Below are 23,651 nucleotides of genomic sequence, written 5' to 3'. Positions count from 1 at the left end.
CTTCTCTGTTGACAAGGCACCAGAGACCAGAAGAGTGTTAGGCATACTGCGCAGGCGTGAACGGAAGGGCCTTGGTATGGGGGGGGGGGAGGCATTGATTTATCTCCACTTGTGGGTAGTGCTGGCTGCAGCCCTTGCATACATGAGTAGTGCTGAGGTTTGAATCTTGGAGCCATTAGATCCAGGATCAAGGGAGTGCCTGGCACGCTGCCGTGATCTACGTTGTCACAGCTGCTAAGTTGTCACAGCTGCTGTAAGGGGTCACGTCGGAGCCGGGCCGGAATTCCCGACATGCTCTGCGCGAGTTCCGCTACGGGTCGTCGGAGGCGCCGCGCCGCGGGGCCTATTGGGAATTGCAGTTTTGAGCAGTGAGGGCGGGCCTAGGCTTCCCGGCGGGCTGCGCGGCTGGGCGGTTGTCGCGGGCAGCGGCGGCGGTTCCGGCTGCGGTGCTGCGGGCGGGACGAGCTGCTAGGTGAGCAGGCCGGGCGGGATGCGGAGCCGCCGCCGCGCCCCCAGCACCTGAGAAAGCGCTGCCGGGTCAGGCCGCGCCGCCAACTGGGCGCCGCCGCCCGAGACTATAGCTCGTATTGAACGCGGGCCGAGCGTAGTGCCGACCCCGGCCGCAGTCCGGGTCCCGGCGGCCCGCCCCACCCCCGCGCGGGCCGTGCCGCTCCGCCCGCGCCCGGCGCTCATGCGGGCCGAGCCCCGCCCCCCGGCCCGAGCCCGCCGTGCGCCTCCCGAGCCCGCGCTCACTGCCCGCCCGCATCATGCTCAAGTGCATCCCGCTCTGGCGTTGCAACCGGCACGTGGAGTCGGTGGATAAGAGGCACTGCTCGCTGCAGGCTGTGCCGGAGGAGATCTACCGCTACAGCCGCAGCCTCGAGGAGCTGTTGCTCGATGCCAACCAGCTGCGCGAGCTACCTAAGGTGAGCGGCCACCGCAGCACCTGCTGCCCCGCCCGCAGTCCCGCGCCCAGTTTTCTGGGCAGTGTGTGACTTCTGGGGCGGCCGGCTAGAGCGAGAACTCAGCAGGCGCTGCCCGGGCTCGGTCGGCACCGCAACCTCCAGCCGGCCCTGCTGGTTCCTACCGGCCAGAGCCCCGCCCCAGCCAGCCCCACCCTCCCCCAGTCGCTTGTGTTGGCACCTGGTGGCAGCCTGTCTGGGGACCGGGTGGATACTGAGCCTAAAAGGGGAGCCAACAGAGAAACCCGTGAGAGCACAGGAGGTGGATGGGACCCGGGTGCGAGGTCGACCTTGGCTAGCAACAGCTTGCTGGGCTGCTTTAGAGGTAGGGCCTGACTTTCTTGCACCGTGTTCAGCTCCTTTTTTTTCTTGGGTTCGAAGCTGAGTGGGATCCTCCTAAGAGGATAGTGTCAGATCTATTCTGTCATCTCAGCGGAGGGCCCACCTCTGACTGCCTGTGTTCCTTCCTGTCGGTTTGTTTTTGGTTTTGTTGTTCTGAGGCCACTCCAGAAAGACCAGAGGAAGCAGGTTGTGAAAGATTTACTTTTCTGAGATGGGGGGCCGAGTGGTCTGATATTCTTGAGGGCTGGGTGGCACGGGGTGTGACTCCAGTCCAGGTCTGTTTGTGCCAGCTCTGTTCTTTACGGATCTTTGTATCTATGTGTGGATCCTGAAATTTTGGACCTGTGTTTCTCTCTGGTATTCTTACTACAGTTCTCTTGATGGTCTTTGTCCAGCTCTTGCTGCTCGTTGCTGGGGTACCCGAAGGGTTTATCTGTGGTGGAAGAAGCAGTTTGGGGAGTGGGTAGAATCCTAAGAGTGGCCCATAGGGCAGAGGGCAGGAACTGTCTAGTCAGGAGCTGATGGTATTTCAGCTGGGACATGTTATCTGGGAAGCAGAACAGTAGTGGTGCATATGGCAAATAACACAAGGGAGACCACGCATCAAGTGGACAGCGGTATGTTGTGCATGTTTCTTTGCCTGGTTTCTAGCACACTAGGTGTCATGGCTAGACTGCCAGAACCTCGTGTGACCTGGGACACACAGAGGTCCAGGGACCTGTGGCTATGATCCTCCTGGTCTAGAAACGCCTCACTACCCTTAGAGCTTTGGCTGTAGGTGTTCACTGATCACATCTTCTGCTACCCACAGCCTTTCTTCCGACTATTGAACTTGCGAAAGCTGGGCCTCAGTGACAACGAGATCCAGCGGCTGCCTCCTGAAGTGGCTAACTTCATGCAGCTCGTGGAGCTGGATGTGTCCCGGAATGGTGGGCAGGCAGGCAGGGGTGGTACTCTGGCTGTGTGGAAGTAGGGTGGAGCAGGGGGCTCCTGGGATCTCCTGAGGCTATAGCATCCTCATGGCAAACCCCTCTCCACACATAGACATTCCTGAGATCCCCGAGAGCATAAAGTTCTGTAAGGCTCTGGAGATTGCCGACTTCAGTGGGAACCCCCTGTCCAGGTAAGTGTCATCCATAGTGGGGGTTGGCTTTGGGCCGTGGAGGGTTCTATAACCCTTCTGTGGGCATCTAAGGTCTGCTGCTTCCTTTCCCTAGGCTTCCAGATGGCTTCACACAGTTGCGCAGCCTGGCTCACCTGGCCCTAAACGATGTGTCCCTGCAGGCACTGCCTGGAGATGTGGGCAAGTGAGTAATCCCCTTGGTGAGTGGGTGTGAGTGCAGGGAGCACTCGTCTTGGCCCTTTCTTCCTCAGCCTTGGTCTTTGGTCTCTTTCAGCCTGGCCAACTTGGTGACTCTGGAACTCCGGGAGAACCTGCTTAAATCTCTGCCTGCGTAAGTTTGGGGCCTCCACTAGACTGTGGTAGAGCTCTCTATGTTGGCGCTTGGACATCACGCCTTTTTCTTCTGCAGGTCCCTGTCTTTCCTGGTCAAGCTAGAACAGCTGGATCTGGGAGGCAATGATCTGGAAGTGCTGGTAGAGTCAGGGCTGCCTGGGGAAGGACAGGTGGGGTAGCTGCCACAGGAGGTCACACTGGTTTCTCCTGTCTCTGTCCCTCCGTGTAGCCTGACACTCTGGGGGCTCTGCCTAACCTGCGGGAGTTGTGGCTAGACCGAAACCAGTTGTCGGCACTGCCTCCGGTAAGTGAGGGTGGGACTGGCTTTACCCCTCTCCATGCTGCCCTTTGACCTCTTGCCTGTCCTCAGGAGCTAGGGAATCTGCGGCGACTGGTATGCCTGGATGTGTCAGAGAACCGGCTAGAGGAGCTGCCTGTGGAGTTGGGTGGGCTGGCACTGCTCACAGATCTGCTGCTTTCCCAGAACTTGCTTCAGCGGCTGCCAGAGGGCATCGGTCAGTGTGCCCAGAGGGCCCTGGGGACTGTTGACTCTCATCCTTGGCCTTATGAGGTGTCAAACAGTGTCTTGGGTTAGGACCTGACTTTACCCAGGCTAGAGGTGTCTAGTGAGGGAAGGTTAAGATAAGGCCAGGGTTGGATACCCCACTATCCAATTAATACCCAAGGGTCAGCGTCACTTGTGGTGACAGGAGTCAGGAATATGGGTTTTCAAGGGTCAGTGGGTGGGGAAGAGCCTTGGGGAGTAAGCATAGGGAATCTTGGAGTTCTCAGAGAGGTGAGCTACCACTGGAATGTGGGACCAGGCTATGGCCATTCTGAGGAGCCACATACTCAAGTACCCTTGACTTGACTCAATCTAGTCACCGTGTCTCCTTGATGCCAGGTCAGCTGAAGCAGCTGTCAATCCTGAAGGTAGACCAGAACCGGCTGTGCGAGGTGACTGAGGCCATTGGGGACTGTGAGAACCTCTCTGAGCTGATCCTCACAGAGAACCTGTTGACGGTAGGGCAGCCCTGAGTCACCAAGCCCTTTAGGGTGTGCTGAGTGCAGTCAGTGCTAAGGTGTAGCAGGAACACAAGTACCTCGTGGCAGTGGCATGTGCTGGTGGTGGCTGATCCCAAGGGAAGTGCTTGCTAGGGCACCCTTGGGGTCAGGAGAAAGAGCTCACTGGCAAATGAGATGGCGTAGGACTTCTGGGACCCTATAGGACTCTGCCAGTTAAAGCACTCAGGCTGTGCTTCTCCAGACACGTACAGTGCCAGGGAGGACTGGGAAGAAGGCAAGGGTAAAGTGGACAGAAAGAAGACTGCCCTTCAGTATGTGTGCCCATTGTAACCAGTGAGAGTGGAAGCCCCAGGCTAGAGATGTCTGCTGTGATGGTAGCCTCAGGCTGAGTCAGACTGGCGTGTGGGTAGTGTGGAATGTTCCTCCTGTATGTGGAGTACCCAGAATCACAGTAGTGAGAGAAGACAGGACCGTGGAAATGAAAGAGCAGTTCTGAGTAGTAGACACCTTGGATGGTGGGGGGGGGGGGGGGTCACAGATAAAACTGACCTTGGTAGACTGAGCTAGGTGGTTGTAGGAGAGGGCTAAAGGGACAGTCTGGGGTCTTAAGTGGCTTGGCAGGGCGTTTGGTGTCCTTGAGGGTAAACAAAACAAAACAGAAACGGTATGCAAACTGGGTCCATGTCCAGCCATAGTTCCTGAGGGCTTGGGGAACCCTGGGGAACTAGTCAGCTTACCTCAAGGGAGACCTTTCCCTTCCCAAGGCCTCTCTCTTTCCTCCTACCCCAGGGGGTTTCTGTCAGCCTCAGACCCTTCCTTTTCCCGGCCAGGCCTTACCCCGCTCTCTGGGCAAGCTGACCAAACTGACTAACCTTAATGTGGACCGGAATCATCTTGAGGTGCTGCCACCTGAAATTGGAGGCTGTGCAGCCCTCAGTGTTCTCTCTTTGAGAGACAATCGCCTGGCTGTCCTTCCCCCTGAGCTTGCCCACACAGCTGAGCTGCATGTGCTTGATGTAGCTGGGAACCGGTGAGTGTCTGTGTGGCCCCTGGGGACCAGGCTGCGTCCCCTGTATATGCTGACCATGCCTGCCTGGCCTCCAGGCTGCGGAGTTTGCCGTTTGCGCTCACTCACCTCAACCTCAAGGCACTGTGGCTGGCCGAGAACCAGGCACAGCCCATGCTCCGCTTCCAGACCGAGGACGATGCCCAGACTGGCGAAAAGGTGCTCACCTGCTACCTGCTGCCCCAGCAGCCCTTGCCAAGCCTCGGTAGGTTGCTGATGGCTGGGTCTTGAGTTTTGGGTGGTTGAGGCAGAGAGACTGGCGTGGGTCCCTGACGCGTGCCTTCCACAGAAGACCCTGAACAGCAGAGCAGTCCCTCAGAGAGCTCTAGTGATGCCCCTCAGAGCCGTGTCAGCGTCATCCAGTTCGTGGAGACGCTTGAAGGTGACGAGGATGCTGAGGAAGCTGCAGCTGAGAAGCGGGTATGGAGGGGTGGGGACTCTGGGCGGTACACTTCTATCCCACCCCTGCCTGACCCCTTCCCGGCCTCTGTTCCTCATCCCTGTCCCCATGGCAGGGCCTACAGCGTAGGGCCACACCTCACCCCAGTGAGCTCAAGGTGATGAAGAGGGGCATTGAAGAGCGCCGGAACGAGGCCTTCATCTGCAAGCCTGATCCCAGCCCACCCTCACCTTCTGAGGAGGTAGGCGTGAAGAGATTGGGAGCCCTAGATGTCATCCATCCTGACAGTGGAGCCGTGAGGACAGAGGCTCCATGGGGAGGGGCCTGGAGACAAGCTGGTGCATTGGATGGGGGCCACATAGGCAGGCAACAGCTGGGCCTTGGGCTGGGCAAAGGGTGCAGCACGTGTCTCATGTAGTGCCTACCTGTGGAGTCAGAATAAGGGGCTTAGCCAGGGTTGGGGTTTCCCAGGTCCAAGTGCTCGGCATGCCTTGGTGGCACAGGATAAGGTTGGCCAGGGGTCAGGCTGAAGGAGAGCTCTGTTTCCTTCCCTCAGCTGTACCTGGGAAGGAGTTTGGTGCTAGAGCAGGGCAGGTCACTTGCTTATTAAGCTTCAGGGCTACGGGATGGGTCTGGGTAACTGGGTACAGCGGTTAGGCAGACGGGCATGTACTGGCCATGCGTGGCTACTTCCCAACTTAGATAGCAGTATTAGGGCTCACTTCAGACTGATGGCCTCCTGGGATCTTCTGTGTTTGTCCTCCCGAATCCGGGAGAAGGCATTGCTGAGGTCTGGGCCATAGAACCGTGACCTTGCATGGCTCTGGAAGCAGACAGGGAGTGATTGCAAGAAGTGAGCCTGCTGGGGATAGTATGACCAGGGCAGCAGGAATCTGCCACCTGAGTGTACCTCTGGGTGACAAACTTCTCTGCAGCCTGACCCCACTCCTCTACAGGAGAAGAGACTGAGTGCCGAGTCTGGCTTGAGTGGAGGCTCTGCCCCATCAGCAAGCACAGTCTCCGAAGGTGAGCCTGAGATCCTACTGACTGAGGAACAAGGGCTAGGCCAGCAAGAGGCCATACCTGGACAGGAGGAAGATACAGAGGAGGACTATGATGAGGTAAGGGCAGACAGGAAGGCAGCCTGTAGGCCAGAAGGCCTTTCTAGGGTCGATGCTTCTCATCCTATACGTCTTCCTGAGCGGGATATGTGGTTGGGGCCACGCCAGATGCTGCCTAGCGTCAGTGGAATGTTGAAGGGCTTCCTCTGGCAGAGTTAGTGCCAAATGTGGTATAGGGCGGTGGTCGTGAGGGTTCCAGGGTAGGTTAAAGTTCACTTCTCAGCCAAGCTCAGTGCAGTCCAATTCTGCACCTCTGTGCTTCCCTAGACGGTGGGTGTCCTCACCCCCCCCCCAACTTCCACCTGCTTGGTCTTTACATGTTCCGAAGTCCCCATCTGCTAATTACCATGTGTGTCCGGAAGGAGCAGTGTCCTCCGGTCTCAACAGCTGGATTTTCTGTGTACTTCTACATTCACAGCAGGGACCTGGGCAGCTTCTGGCTGTCACCTGCGGGGCTCAACCAGTCAGCCCCATAGCTGGGCCCTGGGAGGAGCAAGCTGGGGCCAGGGTGCCACCCTCATCTTTCTACCACTTAGCCCACAGTGCACTTCGCAGAGGACACACTGATGCCCAGGGAAGATGGTGAGAGTGAAGAGGGCCAGCCCGAGGCTCCCTGGACACTGCCCAGTGGCCGGCAGAGGCTCATCCGCAAAGACACACCCCACTACAAGAAGCACTTCAAGATCTCCAAGCTCCCACAACCCGAAGCTGTTGTAGCCCTGCTGCAGGGGGTGCAGACAGACAGGGAGGGCCCCGCTGGAGGTTGGCACAATGGCCCCCACACACCTTGGGCTCCTCGAGCCCAGGAGGAAGAAGAAGAGGAGGAGGAGAGCAGGGTTGAAGAAGAAGGTGACGCTACCACGGAAGAAGAAGACAAAGAAGAGGCTGTGGCTTCTGCCCCCTCTGTCAAGGTATGTGTCATTCATGCCCCAGTCTGACCCAGGCCCCACTGGCTCAGTGGGCTGCTTTGAACCCTGGCAGGTGACAGCATGGAGGACATCCAGCCCTAATCTGACAGGCACACAGGTCAGGCCCTGGTCTCCTGACCCCTTGGCTGTCAGGAGAAGAGGAATGAATGTGCTTTAATGGGCATTGTTGTCACACGTCCCCATCACTTAGTCCCAGGATTCCTTGCCTTCCGTTGATCTTACTTCAAGTGCTTGGCAGCTCCCTGGGCCTGCCTGGTGGGGTAGGAGGCCAAGGCGCTTGGAAGCTGAGGACCCCTCTGTGTCCTGTGTGTTCAGGAATCTTGGACAAGGTCCTCCTCAGGAGCTGCTGGCTCTCCCAGGATCCTTCCTGCCTCAGGAAGTGACCAGCTTTAAGACCTTGCCACTGGCCTGTGGCCCATCCTGTGGATCTGGTGGAAGCTCTTATGCCTTGTCAGGGCCTTCTGGGATCCAGACAAATCTATAGAGCGGTGGCATCTCTTCTTTATCTTCATGTTTGATTTTGATGCCGCAAAAAGGACCTTCCCACTTACTGGAGACTCCTCGAGGCCAGAGAAAGCCCTAGCTACCGAAAGTCTAGCCCTTTTTGCCCCTTTACTGCTCCTACCCTGAAGAGTGTGGGCTGATGATACATGATATCCGGGGCAGTTTGGGGGTCAGTCAGGGACAACCAGGAATAGACTTGCCCCTCTGGAGCCTTCACCCTAGCCAGCCGAGCCACACCATAGAAGTGGTCTGCAGAGTTGCTCATGATCTACAGACAGGGGATCCAGGTGGGAAGGGACTGACTCAGATCACAGGAGCTTGATGAGATCTTCCTTCTGTCCTGCCTACTTGTGGTGAGGGCTGGGTAAGGTGGTGGCAGTTCCCAGCGGTGGCTAACCTGCATGCCTCGCTGCTCCTGTCCTAACAGGGGGTGTCGTTTGACCAGGCCAATAACCTGCTGATAGAGCCTGCTCGCATTGAGGAGGAAGAGGTCTGTACTGCTCGCTGCTGCTCTTTGCTCTGGGCCCAGGGCGCCTGCTGACTTTTGCTTCCTGGGCTGCGGGCTGTCACTTCTCCCCACCTCCATGGCTCAAACTCAGACCTTCTCCCAGAAGAGTTCCTGACAGCTGCCACAGGACTGGGGTTCTGGCTCCACTTCCCCAGGGCCTCCTGCTCCCCTGGCTAGGCAAGCATGTCTCCACACTGGGGCAGCCTGCCTTGTAGGGGATGAGTGGAGGTACTGGGCCATTTTTTATATCCTACTGAGAGCCTTAAGGTATCCTTATGGATAGAAGCAAGGCCAAGCTTCACTTTCTGGAGGACAGCTAGCTCTGTACTGCATGGGCTAGCTCACAGAAGTTGTGCCTGCCCTGGGATCGTAGGAACCTCCTGCTTCTCTTTACTACCCAAGTCGGCACAGCTCCCCAGGGATGAGTTGTATGGGGTTGTCAGCAGCCAACCGACCCGTCTTGCTGCTGCAAGCTCCTGGGCATCCCAGGTCTTCTCAGATATCCATGTCCACTCTGTTTGCAGTTGACACTCACCATCGTGCGGCAGACGGGGGGCCTGGGCATCAGTATTGCCGGGGGCAAAGGCTCCACCCCCTACAAAGGAGATGATGAGGTAAGAGCTGCCTTGTCAATAATAACCAGGCCCCGGTCTCCGTGAGCTCCCTCTTGCCCACACCTGGCACTCTGTCTCAAGAGACTTCTCGTTCTCTAAGGGTGTCAGTGGTCACTCCAAATGTCCTGCTCACCATCCTTAGCATGTGTGATGCATGGGTCATCCCAGGGTCCTGAACAGACCCAGGCGGGTGGTCAGCTCGGTTGTTTGGAGTCTGAGAACAGCTTACAGGGCAGCTGAGTTGTTCCCGTTACAGATGGATTTTCCTTCCCCTTTTTCTCATGCCAGCTCTGGGGTCAAAGTCTCTTGCAAGGTTGACTTGTATAGTCTAGCTTTTTTTTTTTTTAAAGATTTATTTATTTATTATGTATACAGCATGTATCCCTGCAGGCCAGAAGAGGGCACCAGATCTCATTACAGATGGTTGTGAGCCACCATGTGGTTGCTGGGAATTGAACTCAGGACCTCTGGAAGAGCAGACAGTGCTCTTAACTTCTGAACCATCTCTCCAGCCCTAGTCTAGCTTCTTGTGCTAGAGCCCTCCCAGTAGCTGAGTGTAGCCCCTCTGACTTCGAGGACTGCTGTTCTCCATGGTGCATGTGGGGTCTTTGCATCCTCTGCAGAAGCAGGCCAGGCTGTCTGGCTCTGCCCCTTTTACAGCCATGAGGCGGGGCTTGCCTCTGCTGGTGCTCTTGTGGACCAGTTCCCACTTGTCCTATAGGGCATTTTTATCTCTCGAGTGTCTGAAGAGGGCCCTGCGGCCCGGGCTGGAGTCCGAGTGGGGGACAAGCTCCTTGAGGTAAGTAGTGACCGCCTTGCCTCGCAGCAAGGGACAGCTATGCCCTTCAAGGTCCACATAGTCCTGATTATTGGGCTACCTGGCTATTCCCATCAGGAAGTGGGGACTCTATCTTCCCCATCCAGAAGCCCAGGGCCCAAAGATACCTGGTTAAAGTTATTGAGACCGTAAACAGTAGGCTTAGAAGCCCCCATGCCAAGTCTCCTCTCCATCTGGGTCCGGGACATAGCTTGGTGGTAGATCACTAGCCTACCATGTATATAACATTTTGGGTTTAATCTCTAGTACTACAAGGGGATGAGTGTAAAAACAAAGAAGCAGCCCTCAGCCTAGACAAGAGGCACTAGGCAGATCAGAAGTAGCCTGGCAGGGTCAGACCTCTGCAATACTGGTAGGAATCTTGAGTGGAAACCCTGGGGGTTTCTGTCTGGATACTTGGCCATTGGAGAACTCAGAGGAAAGCTTTGCTCTTCCTATGGAGAACTCAGAGGAAAGCTTTGCTCTTCCTAAGGAGAACTCAGAGGAAAGCTTTGCTCTTCCTAAGGAGAACTCAGAGGAAAGCTTTGCTCTTCCTCTGGGGACAAGGATGAGTGAGAGAGAAGGCTCTGGGGTTCTAGAACGAGAGGGCTTGGGGAGAAGGGGTGGGTGCTGATGTCCCTCATGCTTCCCTGCTCAACTCCAATTCCAGCTCTGCCTTGAAGCATGTGGAGTTGGCAACCTAATAGCCTTGCATGTTCTCTGCTAAGCAGATGACAGTTTCTGAGTGAGAGCACTGGTGTAGAATGGCCACCGGCATCTGCCCGTGCCACATGGCTAGCCTGGATCCTGGCACGAAGACAAAAAGAGCATAAGCGCCGGGCGGTGGTGGTGCATGCCTTTAATCCCAGCACTCGGGAGGCAGAGGCAGGCAAATCTCTGTGAGTTCAAGGCCAGCCTGGGCTACAGAGCGAGTTCCAGGGCAGCCAGAACTGTTACACAGAGAAACGCTGTCTTGAATTAAAAAAACAAGAGCATAAGCATGCTGTCAGGATGGCTGTGCCTGGATGCTGATTTGTGCTGTGGCTTTGTCCTCTGTTACCCACAGGTGAATGGTGTGGCCTTACAAGATGCAGAGCACCACGAGGCTGTGGAAGCACTTCGAGGAGCAGGTGCTGCTGTGCAGATGCGAGTGTGGAGGGAAAGAATGGTGGAACCTGAAAACGCAGTCACCATCACCCCCCTGCGCCCCGAGGATGACTATAGTCCCCGGGAGTGGCGGGGAGGCGGCCTGCGCTTGCCCCTGCTTCAGCCTGAGACCCCTGTACCCCTCCGCCAGCGCCATGCTGCCTGTCTTGTGCGCAGTGAAAAGGGGCTGGGCTTCAGCATTGCTGGTGGAAAAGGCTCCACACCTTACCGGGCTGGTGATGGGGTGAGGCAGTGGTCTAGCGGGGAGGGGGGTCTGTCCCTGATGAACGGAGGCATGTTAGGTCTCTAATAGAATGGCTTCAGTGTGGCTTCTCTGTCCCTACAGGGCATCTTCATATCCCGCATTGCAGAGGGAGGGGCTGCCCACCGGGCAGGCACTCTACAGGTTGGAGACCGAGTCCTCTCGGTGAGTGGGGCCAGGTATGTCCTGATTAGTGTCTTTTATTTGTCTTGCTTACCCTCTCTGACCTGAGTGTGTCCCTGTAGATCAATGGAGTGGACATGACTGAGGCAAGGCACGACCATGCTGTCTCCCTGCTGACTGCTGCTTCCCCTACCATCTCCCTGCTTCTGGAGAGAGAGACTGGAGGGACTTACCCACCTAGCCCCCCACCACATTCCTCCCCAACCCCTACTGCTACTGTTGCTGCTACCATGACCACTGCCGTCCCCGGGGAACCTCTGCTACCTAGGCTGTCCCCTAGCCTGTTGGCCACTGCCTTGGAAGGACCATACCCTGTGGAGGTGAGACATCTGCCCTTGTCCTGCTCAGCATCCACTCAGCTCCAGGTGTAGAGTGAAAGCCCACCCAGGATCCGCTAGGCATAAGTTGTAGCCACACTAGGCAGAAAGTAGTCCATGTCCTTCCTACATGTGCCTGAGAAACTGAGGTTCTCCAGTCAGCCTCCATGATGTTTCCCATCTGCCCTAGCATAATCTGCCAGGAGCCTGCTCTGCTCCTTGCCTGTAGTCAGTGAGGATGTGGAGATGTCAGGCTGTGTGCATAATAGGGTAGCAGCCTGCCCCACAGGCAGATGGGCAGCATGGGCCCATCCATCCTCTTTGGACTTGTAGAGCTAGCTCCTTCACCCTTGCCCTGTTCTGACTGAGGCCCACCCTATGTCCTCAGGAAGTCTGCCTGCCCAGAGCTGGTGGTCCTCTGGGGCTTAGCATCGTCGGAGGGTCTGATCACTCCAGCCACCCATTTGGTGTCCAGGATCCTGGCGTATTCATCTCCAAGGTAAGTAGGCCTGGCGGGCAGCTCCTGCAAGAAGCACCCACCCCAGCCAGTCTGGGCAGCCATCAGTGCACCTGGTCTGCTGGATGTTGTCCTTCCCTATAGGTGCTTCCTCGGGGCCTAGCTGCTCGCTGTGGCCTTCGGGTTGGGGACCGCATCCTAGCAGTAAATGGGCAGGATGTTCGGGAGGCCACACATCAAGAGGCAGTCAGTGCCCTTCTCAGACCCTGCCTGGAGTTGTGTCTGCTTGTGCGGAGGGACCCACCACCTCCAGGCATGCGGGAACTCTGCATTCAGAAGGCTCCTGGGGAGAAGCTGGGCATCAGCATCCGAGGAGGTGCCAAGGGCCATGCAGGGAATCCATGTGACCCCACAGATGAGGGCATCTTCATCTCCAAGGTGAGGGCTCTTCCTTCCTGGGGCCACAGATAGGTGCCTGGTGGCAGTCTCACACTGTTCTTCCTACAGGTGAGCCCTACAGGGGCTGCCGGGCGTGATGGACGGCTGCGTGTGGGGCTGCGGCTGCTGGAAGTGAACCAGCAGAGCCTGCTGGGCCTCACACATGCTGAGGCCGTGCAGCTGCTGCGCAGCGTGGGTGATACCCTCACCGTGCTTGTCTGTGACGGCTTTGACACCAGCAGCACCACCACGGCAGCCCTGGAGGTTAGTGGCCTACCCTGGGGACCAGGTGCTGTCCCAGCACTGCCCTTTAGAGTCTGGCAGAGTCTAGTGTGTGCTTGGGTCTGGAAAGTACTTGGCAATTATGAACCAACCATGTGTGGGAGTGGTGGGTACTGGGTTTTACAGGCCCTTTTCTGAGCCCTGTCACTGTACTGTCTGGAGGCTGTGGTCTGGGTGGGCAGGCAGTGTAGAGGTAGGTGAGTCTGTAGCTGAGTGACAAGGAGCTGAGAGAAGAGCCGTAACAGGGCTCTGGGAAGGCAGCACTTGAGGGCATTTGGCAGCTGGCAGGACAGAGAGGACAAGGAGCCCCGCTCAGAGTCCCCCTGTACCTTCCCCCCAAAGCAGGAAGGCAGCCTCCTGGCTCTGCTGGCCCTTAGGATGTCTCTCTGACAGTCCCTTGGCGGAGCTTACTCCCACCCTCTGGTTACCGGTTTCTTTTGCTATACCATAGGGCAGAGCCAGGGCATGGGCACAGGGTAGAGCCTCTTCTGCTCTCTTGCTTCCTGGAGTAGAACAAGAATATCCAGCATCAGAACTAGGCTGAGGCCCAAGAGGCAGGCACCCTGGGTTGGTCTCCCTCTAGTCTCATTGCTCCTCTTGGGGTTCATGCTTCCTTCCTCATTGTCCTGCTTCTACCTGCTCTCCTTAGGACCCTCAACTTCTTTCCCTGTAGTCCAAGTGAGCCTTCAAGGAACCTTTACGTGCACTGGCTGTCTGCTGCTCCTGGACATCCTCACTAGCCATGCGGGTCTCCAGGGTGCTGGTGGCTGTACTCCCACTCCCCATGGCTTTTATTCCTTCAACACTAGGGACAGGCAGCCATCCTAGGTGGGTCTCCTTTGGCAGTGGATTTTTGAATTAGTGACTTCCGGTCAGATGCTGCCAGAAAGATAGCCTCTGGCCACAGACCCTGCATCTTGTCCCAGACTAGCTGGTGAGGGTCACTGGATGGGAAACAAGTTAGCCTTGTCTTTGCGTCTAGATGGGTATTGGGCTACAGCCTGTGTGAGGTGCTACTCCCTGGCTTAAGGTTGGCCCTTGTCCTGCTTTTTCCTGGGCGAGTTTTTTTGTGTGACTTCTCCCTGGGTAATCTAGTACCAGAGAAGCCCCGCCGCCGCCACCCGCCGCCTTTTGTTTATGCACATCAGCACGTGTGTTGGAAAGTGTTGCTTCGTGCACACTTGAATCTTTTAGTTCAGAATGAAGCCCTCTGGAAAGAGCCTGGATTTCAGTGCTGCAGGGCTGGCATGGTCCTGGGTTCCCTTGGCTATGTCTTTGCTCCCTGCTGTTGTGGCCCAGGCTGTTCTTGAAGTACCTGGGTGGCTCAGGAGTGTAGGGAAGCAGCTGTGTATCTGTACGTGCTTGGTCCTGCCAAAGCCTGTCTTGGCTGGATCTTCATCTGTATCCTATCTGGGGAGCAAGGCAGGCTTCTGTTAGCCGAGCTAGTGAGCAGCTCGGGGCAGTGGGCAGCTGACCAGGAGCCTTTGAGAGTCCTTTCCTGCCCACAGCAGCTGTCTGCTTGGACGGCCCCTTCTCAGTCCTTGTCTCATCTCAAGATGCCTTCACATAGTTGACTTTCTGCTCCCACACCCTCGGAGGGGGACCTTGCACATGCTAGGGAGGGCTCCCCTGAACTCTGGCCCTAGCCCTGGGACCCCCTTGTGAGCTTCTCAGCACAAAGCTGTTGTCCTTCTTCCACTGAGCTTTCTCTTTCTTGATGCTTCTGGCTCCAGAGTTTGTTTGTTTGAAACAAGTCTCACTGTGTAGCCGAGGTTGGCAGTCGCCCTGCCCTCTCCCCCTGCCCTCTGAAATTAGAGTTACATCTGTGTGCTCCAGCACCCATCTTGTTTGTTTCCCTTTTAGGGTGGGATCCTTTGATTGCAAAAATGTAAAAATTTTATAAATTAAGGCTTTTCCTGTAGGACTGTGTGTGTGGTTTGGTTGTTTTGTTTTGTTTCAAGATAGGGTTTCTCTGTGTAACACCCTTGGCTGTCCTGGAACTTGCTTTGTAGACCAGGCTGGCTTTGAACTCACAGAGATCCACCCGTCTCTGCCTCCTAAATGCTGGGATTAAAGACATGCCACCACTGCCCAACATACTTTGATTTTGAAAATACTTGTCAGTTGTGCCCATGGTGGTTTGTGAAAAGCCCTTGCTTCTCACTGCTGAGGGGAGCAGGATTTGGCTGTGTGGTAGGTCCCGTGCACTCTAGGACCTGTTTCTAGACTTGGTCACAGTGTTCTGTGAAGCTTGCCAGGACAGTGCCACACTGTGCAGAAGCAGTCACTTTATAGTGTGTTCTGCTACTGATCAGTTACATCACCCTTTCTTTTTTGTTCTTTTGAAGTTTCATCTGCTATGTGTTCTCTTCTGAACAGATAGGCCAGGTTCCATCACAAAGCTGGCTGGGACTCTGGGGTCATTTTGTGGGTTTTTCTTGAGCCTCTTCCTGGCTCTCATTTCCTGTTGGTTCCAGGGACTCCTTGTTGGCTGGCTTCTCGTTGTCTCCTGGCAGAAGCCCTGTGGCTCACAGGCATCACAGAGTGATGCTGGGCCTCCTTCGTAGGGCTTCCCTCTTGGTCTGTTTTCAGCCTGAAGCTTTGGGCCACCAATGGTGGTGGCCAGTGACCTCGCCTTGTACCAAACTTTAGCAACTGTTTGTAGTTTAAGAACATTTTCAAAAGGAGGGGAGCTATCTCTGCTTGTAATTGTAAAAACAGCCCTCTCTAGTGGACATCGGGTTTCCTGAAGGGGTCTTACATATATATATGCTCAGTGGGACTGGCCTGGTCCCAGAGGCTCTAGCAGCATGCTTGGGAGAAAAGAACCATTCTTTCCACATCAGGACTCTTGACTATAATGTATGATTCTTGACTCTCATAGAAGAGCTGAGGACCTGGCACTGGTGGCTTTTGTCCCCACAAGATTGCCCATTCTGAACCCTCTAGGCATGGAAGAGCATGCATATATCTTCACTCACAGTCCACTTTAAAGAACAACTTCCTACACTTATTTCTGTGTGTGCCATGGTACGTGTGTGGAGGTCAGAGGACAGCTTGTGGGACTTGGTTCTCTTTACCATGCCAGTCCTGGGGATTGAACCCAGGTCATCTGTCTTGGCAGCAATTGCTTTTCTCCCTACAAGCCGTCTTGCTGACCCAGCACCTCACTTTCCTCACACTACCCACTTGAGTCATCTGGGCTTGTTTGACCTGTGGGATCAGTTTGCCCGCTATTGAGTGGCTTTGACCTGCATCTTTCTGCCCCCCTCGGGCTTTTGGGTGTAGTGAGGTCGGGGGTGCCCAGTGCTGAGGACTGATGTTTCCGTAGGTCTAGGCTCTTGCTTATTGTCAGACCTGCAGCTGCTGGACTTCTCAGTTTCTCCCCACAGCAGCTAGCGGGTCCTAGAAAGGGTGCCACGGGTCAACTCAGCAATTCCACTTCACTCCCACCCGAGTGGGCCTGAGTCATTGTGGTCTCTCAAAGGAAGCGCTTAGTTTTGCTTCCCCATGTGTTTGGAGTAAAGAGGATATTTTCTGTTGCATCTCTAGTTCTCCCTGTAGGTCGAGTTCATCCTCTTTATCACACTGGCCCATCTTTCCAATCCAGATGGTGCTTGACTTGGCAGTTGTGGGACTTGGTGCATCAGTGATGCCCACGCAGTAGCAACTGCTTCAGCACTCCCCCCACCCCAGCTAGAACTACCTTGAAAACTACCTGACCCTCCTGTCCTCTTCACTTGAGTCCACCTGAGCGCCTGGGTTGGTGCCTCACCCCCTTGGCTTGTCCCTGACATGTGCTCTGAGGACCGGCTCTCTCCTGGTGGCATCTTGTTCCCATATCCTTACCCATCACCAGTGCAGACTCTTTCCACGGGTGGTAGTGTATATTGGTCAGTTCTGTTTTGTTTAAGAGTTATCATTTTGTGTGTATGAGCATTTTTGCTTGCATGAATATGTTTGCCATGTGCATGCAGGAACCCATGGAAATCAGAAGGCATAGGATTCTCCTAGAACTAGAATTTTGGACAGGTGTGAGCTGCCATGTGGATGGTGGGAACTGAACCCAGGTCCTTTGCAATTGCTTTTACTGCTGAGCCGTCTCTTCAGCCCCAGTCAGTTATTTTAATGATCAAATTGCTCCAATATTGTCTCATGGAAGGGACTTCAGGCTGGCCTGGGTCATTTTGATGCCACCCATCTACTCTAAGCACTTCCTGACTTCTGGACTTGTCCCACACTTTCCTGCCCAGCTATGGGGCTGGCTGTTTTCCCCAGAAGTACTGATTTCTTTTGGTGAACAGTGATGTGTAGAAGCCAAGGTCTAGTGCATTGCTCTTGGGGTATCATGGCCAGAGATAAGGGCTGTGTGTGGATAGTTACTGTCTGGTTATTTCTGGAGCCATAGGAAGCCTCGGGTCACTTCATGGCATTGTCCATCTTTCCAATCAACACCACAGGTCAGCCCTTCTTACTCGAGTGGCCTTTTCTGACGTGGGAAACCAGGCTTCCTCATCCTTGCTGTTTTTGCTTTCTGCTCAGTCCCTCTGTATGACAGTCCTTCCCACCCCGCTGAGCCTGCCTCTCTTGGGCCTCCCCAGTGCCTTTTTGACTAAATTATTCCAGAAGTGAAGAAGGTAGGCACCTTGTTTGTTGTTGGATTTAGTAGTGTTGTTGAGTCTGCAAGAGACGAATTTGTCTGCCATTGTGATTGCTTTTATCCAGCGTTCTTATTTCTAGTGATCTTTGCTGTGTGTTTAGCTACTCATTTGTTTAGTGTTTGCAGTTTGTGATCACTGTACCTTTGTGAATTCACTTTCTGCTGTTCCTTGTCCCCTGCTCCTGCTTGACACTCTTGACCTCCAGCTCCATCTTCCCAGTATGAGCGGCTGCTCCCTGTTTGTTCTCTCTGTCTCTCATCGTTCCAGTGCTCTGGATCAGCGTTACATAGCTGGGCTGTGTCTGAGGCCTCACTGTGCGCATAGTAGGAACCCTGATGGCAACTGTGAGACTGTTTGTTATCTGCCTTCCATTTGCTATCACCTCCTTCTGTATTCCTCTGGTGGTAGAGGCCTGAACTGGTCCTTCGTGCTCTGTGGATAGAAGGCAGCTGATGCCGCATTTCCATTACCTATGTTTACCCTTCATCTAAGCACATTTTAGGCCCAGGTCATGTGTTCTCAGCTGCCTGCTCCCTGCCCAGCACGCACGCGTGCGCGTGCGCGAGCACACTCTCTCTCTCTCTCTCTCTCTCTCTCTCTCTCTCTCTCTCTCTCTCTCTCTCTCTCTGTCCCAGACTTCCAGTCCCAGAGCTAGTTGAATTTCACCTTACAATATTTCTGAATCCTTAATCAGCACCCAGACTACACATTTTAAATGCAGCCTATCCATCTGGGAGTGTTACTGTGCTTCCAAGCTCATTGCCTTTGGCTACTCTCTTCCCAATGCCATCTTATCAGCCATTCCTCCTTTGTTCCTAGAGTGGCCACAGTCGGCTTGTTTTATCCCCATGCCAAGCATGTGGCTGAGCATGGCTGCTTCACATTCCTGTCGTGTTACAGACTTGACCTACTCCCACAGTGACCCCATGAACCTAGGACCACAACTGCTCTTTGTCCCTGGAAGACTGGGGACAGGTACACAAAGAGTCATGGGTGGACTAGCAGGTTGTCCACAGAACCTCAAGTGGCCAGCTTGTCAGGATATGGGGTCCTGGGTCCAGTCCTCAGCCTGCCCAAGAAGTGGGACCTTGCCAGCAAGTTTTTTCTCTCAGCCCAGTCCTTTCCTTTCAGGTGTCTCCAGGTGTGATTGCCAACCCATTTGTAGCAGGCCTTGGCCACCGGAATAGCCTGGAAAGCATTTCATCCATTGACCGAGAACTGAGTCCTGAAGGCCCAGGCAAGGTCAGGATCAAAGTGGCTGGCAGCCTGGGACTGGCTCTGAGCTACTAGTTCTTGACCATGTCTGCTCTGCTTATAGGAGAAAGAGCTGACCAGTCAAACCCTGCCCTGGGAGCCTGAGTCTGCAGAGACTCTGGTGAGTCCCACACAGGCCCAGCTCTGAGTCCTGGGTAGCCGCTCCTGTCGGGACATTGCAGTGGTGAACACAGCCCAGGAGTGGTGGGCAGTCACATTCCTAGGACATAGATTCCCCTCAGCACTGTGGTCCATTCTGTTCTCCAGGGACGGAATCTGGAGCCCCTGAAGCTGGACTACCGGGTCCTGGCTGCTGTGCCCAGTGCTGGGAGTTTGCAGAGAGTGAGTGGTGCATGCTGGGTTTTATTCTATCTGGCCTGTGGTCTCCCTTGTCTTAACTTCCTCCTTCCCTGTGGAGGCCACTGCTGCCGGCTTGAGTGCCAAGGTCACCATGCAGAGACTTTGTCTTGGATGAGGCAGGGCTTGTAGGTCTGAGCTAGAGCTCTGCCTTCTAGCTAGGCACCATTTGGGATTTTGTTGTTGTTTGGCAGTGCTGGGGATGCAGGATGGAGCCTCATGAATGCTGTATCCAAGCACCGTACCACTGACCTACATGGCAGCCCTTGTCTGTAAAGCTTTTGACCTTTCTTTGTGGCTGTTGCTGTGATCCCCTCTCCTAGGTGCCAAGGGACCCTTTGAAGTCCCTGACCTCTTCCTTGCCCAGTATCTCCCCCAGCTAGCTGGGGAGGGCAGAGCCCTGTTGCTGTAGGCAGGCTGCTGGGAAGAGGCAGCTGTCATTCCTCTCAGTCGTCTTGGTGGGGTTTCATGGACATGGCTACCATGGAGGGGGTGGGCTGAAGCAGCTGCAGCCTGTGGAAGGAGGCCTTGTGGGTGTGGAAGGTGCAGCACCAACAGCTGGTCTGGGAGTGGCCACTCAGGGACCTAAGCTAGGGGTGTGGCCTTTGAGACAGTTGTGGGCCAGGGGGCAGGCAGAAAGGACATTCGGTCCTCATTGTTCTTCAAGAGGTATTTAAACTATCACTCCCAGAAGATGATGGGAGACCATTGCCAGAATGTGAGTGCTTAAGGGGTGGGCTTGCCGGGACATTGCTGAGCAGTGGGGAAACAGGGAGGGGTCAGGAAGGGTGTTTGGATTTTTGGATACCATCTCTCCCCATTCTAAACAGCCCTAACAGAGAAGCCAGCATAATTTGAGAAGGGGGACAGTTATAGATTGGGATGCTTCTCTGACTCATGTATGAATGGGAAAGAAGCCCGGGTCAGGTACTGGTGGTAGGTAGGTTTTTTGTGTCCCAACCATCTGGTTTCAATCTGTTCATCTACTCCCAACTTTCCCTGTAGATCTTAGGGCTGCACCCTTGGTAGTAATCTACGGCTGCCAACAGGCACCTGACGGTCCAACCTAGGCCCTGGGGAGAGCAGAGGCTGAGGGCCAGGGCCACCTGTATCCAGCCTTGGGGAAGGAGAGCCCTTTATGGAGGTCTCATGGTCGGTCATCCAAGCCTGTCTGATGGCATCCCCAGGCTGTGTGTGTGGTCAAGTTAGGTCACAGGGCTGTGCCTATGCTGCCAGGGTAAATGATCAGACCAGTTCTTGCCCTGGGGTACTGCTAGGCCAGCTGACCCTCATTCCCAACTGCTACCCTCTTCCTCAAGGGACCATCTGTGACCACTGGAGGGAAGATGACTGAGGCCCCCTGTTCCCCTGGCAGCCAGCAAGTGAGCATCCCAGGCACAAGTGCCTCATTGTGGGCACCTGTGCAGTTGGGTACTGGTATGCAGGGTCCCCTTGGGGTATGGCTGTTTGATGTGTTTTTGTCCAGGGACACCTTCCTGAGTAAAGCTGGCCTTGGTGAAGGCAGGGAGCTTGCTGGAGGAGTTCAAGGCTTCCAAAAACTGAGCATAAGATCTTTTCTGTACAGTTGTTCTTGTCTGCGGGTCCCTCCTAGTCCCTTCCCACTGCATGGAGAGGGCCAGGTTTCCAGCCTGCCTGGCAATGCCTTGCAGGGTGGGGGTGGGCACAGGGTCCTTCCCAGCCTAGCTCCTAGCCTCAACCCCTCCAAGACAGGTTTCTGGATGAATGTCCCTTGTAGCCCGCCTTGTCTCCATCCGTATCTCTCTCTCTCTCTCTCCCTCCCTCCCTCTCTCTCTCTTTCTCCCCCTCTCTTCCTCTCTCTCCCTCCCTCCCTCCTCCCCCCCTCCTCTCTCCTCTCTCCCTCCCCCCCTCCCCCTCTCTCTTCTTCTCTCTCCCCCTCTCTCCCTCCCTCCCCCCCCCTTCTGATTCCTTCCTACCTCCTCCCACTCCCAAACCTCTGATCCTGCTCTTCTCTGTCACCACCCCCTTCCCCTTTGCAGACAAAACCGGGGGTGATCCAGCCAATGGCTCAGGCCTGGCCAAGGGGCTCCCCGGCCCCCGGGGGCAGAGGTGGTCCCTGTTCTGTGAGTGTCCTGTTCCACAGTGGGTGAGGGTGGTGAGCAGGATGGTGGGTGTGGGTCAGAGGCAGCTGGAGGATACAGCTGATGGTTCTTTGGGAAGTGGCTGCACTGGGACAGCTGCCCCAGCCTCACTTAGGGTTTTCCCCAGCCGCCCTCCCCTGATGAGCTGCCAGCCAGTGTGAAGCAGGCCTATAGGGCCTTCGCGGCTGTGCCGACCGTGCACCCTCCTGAGGACAGCGCTACCCAGGTATGTGCAGTGGTGCCCTGCTGCTGCTGCTGCTGCTGCTGCTGCTGCTGCTGCTGCTGCATGCTCTGTAGGGTGGGTGCCCCCAAGAGAAACACCAGCCAAGTCTGAGGGCCTGCTCCCCCTCTAGCCTCCAACACCTGGTCCCGCAGCCTCCCCAGAGCAGCTATCCTTCCGTGAACGGCAAAAGTACTTCGAGTTGGAGGTACGGGTGCCGCAGGCAGAGGGTCCCCCCAAGCGTGTGTCCCTGGTGGGTGCTGATGACTTGCGGAAGATGCAGGAGGAGGAAGGTGAGGAGCCTAGACTTGAGGAGAGGTCTGGGTGGGATGATGACCTGGCCTTGTCTGATATATGTCTGCCTGCCCACAGCCCGCAAGCTGCAGCAGAAGAGGGCACAGATGCTTCGGGAAGAGGCGGTAACCTCAGGGCCTGACTTGGGGCTCACCTCAGACAGGGAGTCCCCAGATGATCAGCAGGAGACCGAGCAGCCCTGGGCTGTGCCAGGCCATGCAGGAAGGTGAGCGCGGGAGGCTGAGCCCCACTCCCTGCTTGTCTGCTGCATGCCATTTCCCACCACGTATCCTGTCCATTTCTCCAGCCCCAGCCCATCCTCACCCCCACCCCTGGGAGGCAGTGTCCCCGTGAGGACAGCTAAGGCTGAGCGGCGCCATCAGGAGCGGTTGCGCATGCAGAGCCCTGAGCTTCCTGTCCCAGAGCGAGCCCTGTCTCCTGCAGAACGCCGGGCTCTAGAGGCAGAGAAGCGGGCACTGTGGAGGGCAGCCAGGTGAGCACCTCCCCCCCACCCCCCAGTCCCTGCCCACTGCACATCAGGTCCACTGAGCAGCATTCACTCTCTGGGTCCACAGAATGAAGTCTCTAGAGCAGGATGCCCTCCGTGCACAGATGGTCCTCAGCAAGTCCCAGGAAGGCCGTGGCAAGCGAGGACCCCTGGAGCGGCTGGCTGAGGCCCCTTCACCGGCACCCACTCCATCTCCCACTCCATTAGAAGGTATGTGTTTTCATGGGCCAGCAAAGGGCCCCGCCTGCCGTGAGCACTTCTCCCAACACTCTCTTCTTGTTCCCCCAGACTTCAGCCTCCAGACCGGTACCTCCCCTGGACGCTTGGTAAGGATCCTGCATCTAAGGCCCTTCCACAGGCCCCGTGTCTGACGCTGCAGGGCTCTAGCCTCCCCACCAGCCTCACCTCCCTTGCTCTCTCTGCCTTTCCCCTCATGCTGTCCTTTCAAGCCCTTGTCTGGAAAGAAGTTTGACTACAGGGCCTTCGCAGCCCTGCCCTCTTCCAGACCTGTCTATGACATCCAGGTACTGGAGGCCACCTGGCCCGTCGGCATGCTCCCGCTCCCTCCTGCCTGTCACCTGCCTTCCTCCCTCATTCCTTTCTGTGTGTTTCCTGCTGTTTCCTGCGTGTGGGGCCTCCCCACCCACCTTGGTCTCGGCCGGCCGTCTGCTCTGACCTGCCCCAGGCTCTGTGGGCCTAGCCTCAGACAGCCAAGCCTGCATGCGTTAAGTTGAGGCAGGCCTGGGACCTGCCCTGACCAGCCTGTCTCCCCACCAGTCACCAGATTTCGTGGAAGAGCTTAGGACTTTGGAACCATCTCCCAGTCCTGGTGAGTTGACACCTGTCTGGGGTGAGTGCCCAGGCCCCCAGAGTTCTGGCTACCTTTGGTTCACGGCTTTTCCACCCCTCTCTGTACCAGGCCCACAGGAAGAAGATGGAGAAGTGGCTCTGGTGCTCCTCGGCAGGCCCTCTCCTGGCACTGTGGGCCCTGAAGACATGACGCTGTGCAGTAGCCGTCGGGCCATGCGGCCAGGACGCCGGGGCCTGGGCCCTGTGCCCTCCTAGGGCCAGGTTCCTCCCCACTTAGGGTGGGGAGCCTGCCAGCTTCATCACCTCCCTTACCCCAAGTCTTTTAGCCTTGGTGTTAGCATTTTAAAGAGACCCCTCAGGAGTTACGGCTTCTGACTAACTGCCCCCGTAGCCGGGATCTCGTGGCGAGACTGTAACTAGTGATGTTTGTACAACCAAAGACTCTATTTTGTGGTTTAAGGAGAATAAAGTTAACTACATTTTACCCTCTGTTGCCTTTTATGCTTCCACCCACCTGTGCAGACTTCCCTGCCCTGTAAGGTGCCAGTGCTCAAGGCTATCTTCCCACGCCCTTCTCCTTCCCACGCCCTTCTCCCT

At 55.9% G+C, this 23,651-nt stretch overlaps 1 protein-coding gene across 8 annotated transcripts; it reads left to right on the top strand.

Annotated features, from left to right (window-relative positions):
- The first annotated feature begins 70 nt into the window (after positions 1-70).
- Scrib (scribble planar cell polarity protein) lies at positions 71-23,538 on the top strand. Of its 8 annotated transcripts, none has more exons than XM_052748069.1 (38): positions 71-926; positions 2,116-2,233; positions 2,349-2,427; positions 2,522-2,611; positions 2,702-2,758; positions 2,837-2,900; positions 2,990-3,064; positions 3,131-3,275; positions 3,665-3,783; positions 4,617-4,816; positions 4,891-5,057; positions 5,145-5,272; positions 5,368-5,493; positions 6,209-6,373; positions 6,910-7,284; positions 8,234-8,296; positions 8,839-8,928; positions 9,650-9,727; positions 10,812-11,135; positions 11,238-11,318; positions 11,399-11,656; positions 12,042-12,152; positions 12,255-12,548; positions 12,618-12,812; positions 18,623-18,733; positions 18,810-18,866; positions 19,013-19,087; positions 20,422-20,484; positions 21,121-21,204; positions 21,350-21,448; positions 21,576-21,735; positions 21,815-21,962; positions 22,044-22,229; positions 22,312-22,454; positions 22,533-22,570; positions 22,694-22,768; positions 23,022-23,073; positions 23,164-23,538. In XM_052748069.1, the coding sequence occupies exons 1-38, from the start codon at positions 768-770 to the stop codon at positions 23,307-23,309; spliced, it is 4,998 nt and encodes a 1,665-aa protein (XP_052604029.1). In that variant the 5' UTR covers positions 71-767; the 3' UTR covers positions 23,310-23,538. The 8 variants fall into 8 exon arrangements, with proteins under 8 accessions (XP_052604029.1, XP_052604028.1, XP_052604031.1 ...); XM_052748068.1 differs by having other exon boundaries at positions 5,142-5,272; XM_052748071.1 differs by lacking the exon at positions 19,013-19,087 and having other exon boundaries at positions 5,142-5,272.
- The last annotated feature ends 113 nt before the right edge of the window (positions 23,539-23,651 follow it).

The sequence above is a fragment of the Peromyscus californicus genome, unplaced genomic scaffold (genome assembly GCF_007827085.1).
Source record: "Peromyscus californicus insignis strain IS unplaced genomic scaffold, ASM782708v3 Scaffold_20__1_contigs__length_68692818, whole genome shotgun sequence".
In the NCBI taxonomy this organism is placed as follows: Eukaryota; Metazoa; Chordata; class Mammalia; order Rodentia; family Cricetidae; genus Peromyscus; species Peromyscus californicus.
This window is presented reverse-complemented; position numbering and strand designations above follow the sequence as displayed.

Coding starts and splice junctions, on each gene's coding strand:
- Scrib (XM_052748068.1), top strand. CDS start 768: ATGCTCAAGTGCATCCCGCTCTGGCGTTGCAACCGGCACGTGGAGTCG. Junction 3,784..4,616: donor TCACAGAGAACCTGTTGACG/GTAGGGCAGCCC, acceptor TTTCCCGGCCAG/GCCTTACCCCGCTCTCTGGG. Junction 8,929..9,649: donor CCTACAAAGGAGATGATGAG/GTAAGAGCTGCC, acceptor CTTGTCCTATAG/GGCATTTTTATCTCTCGAGT.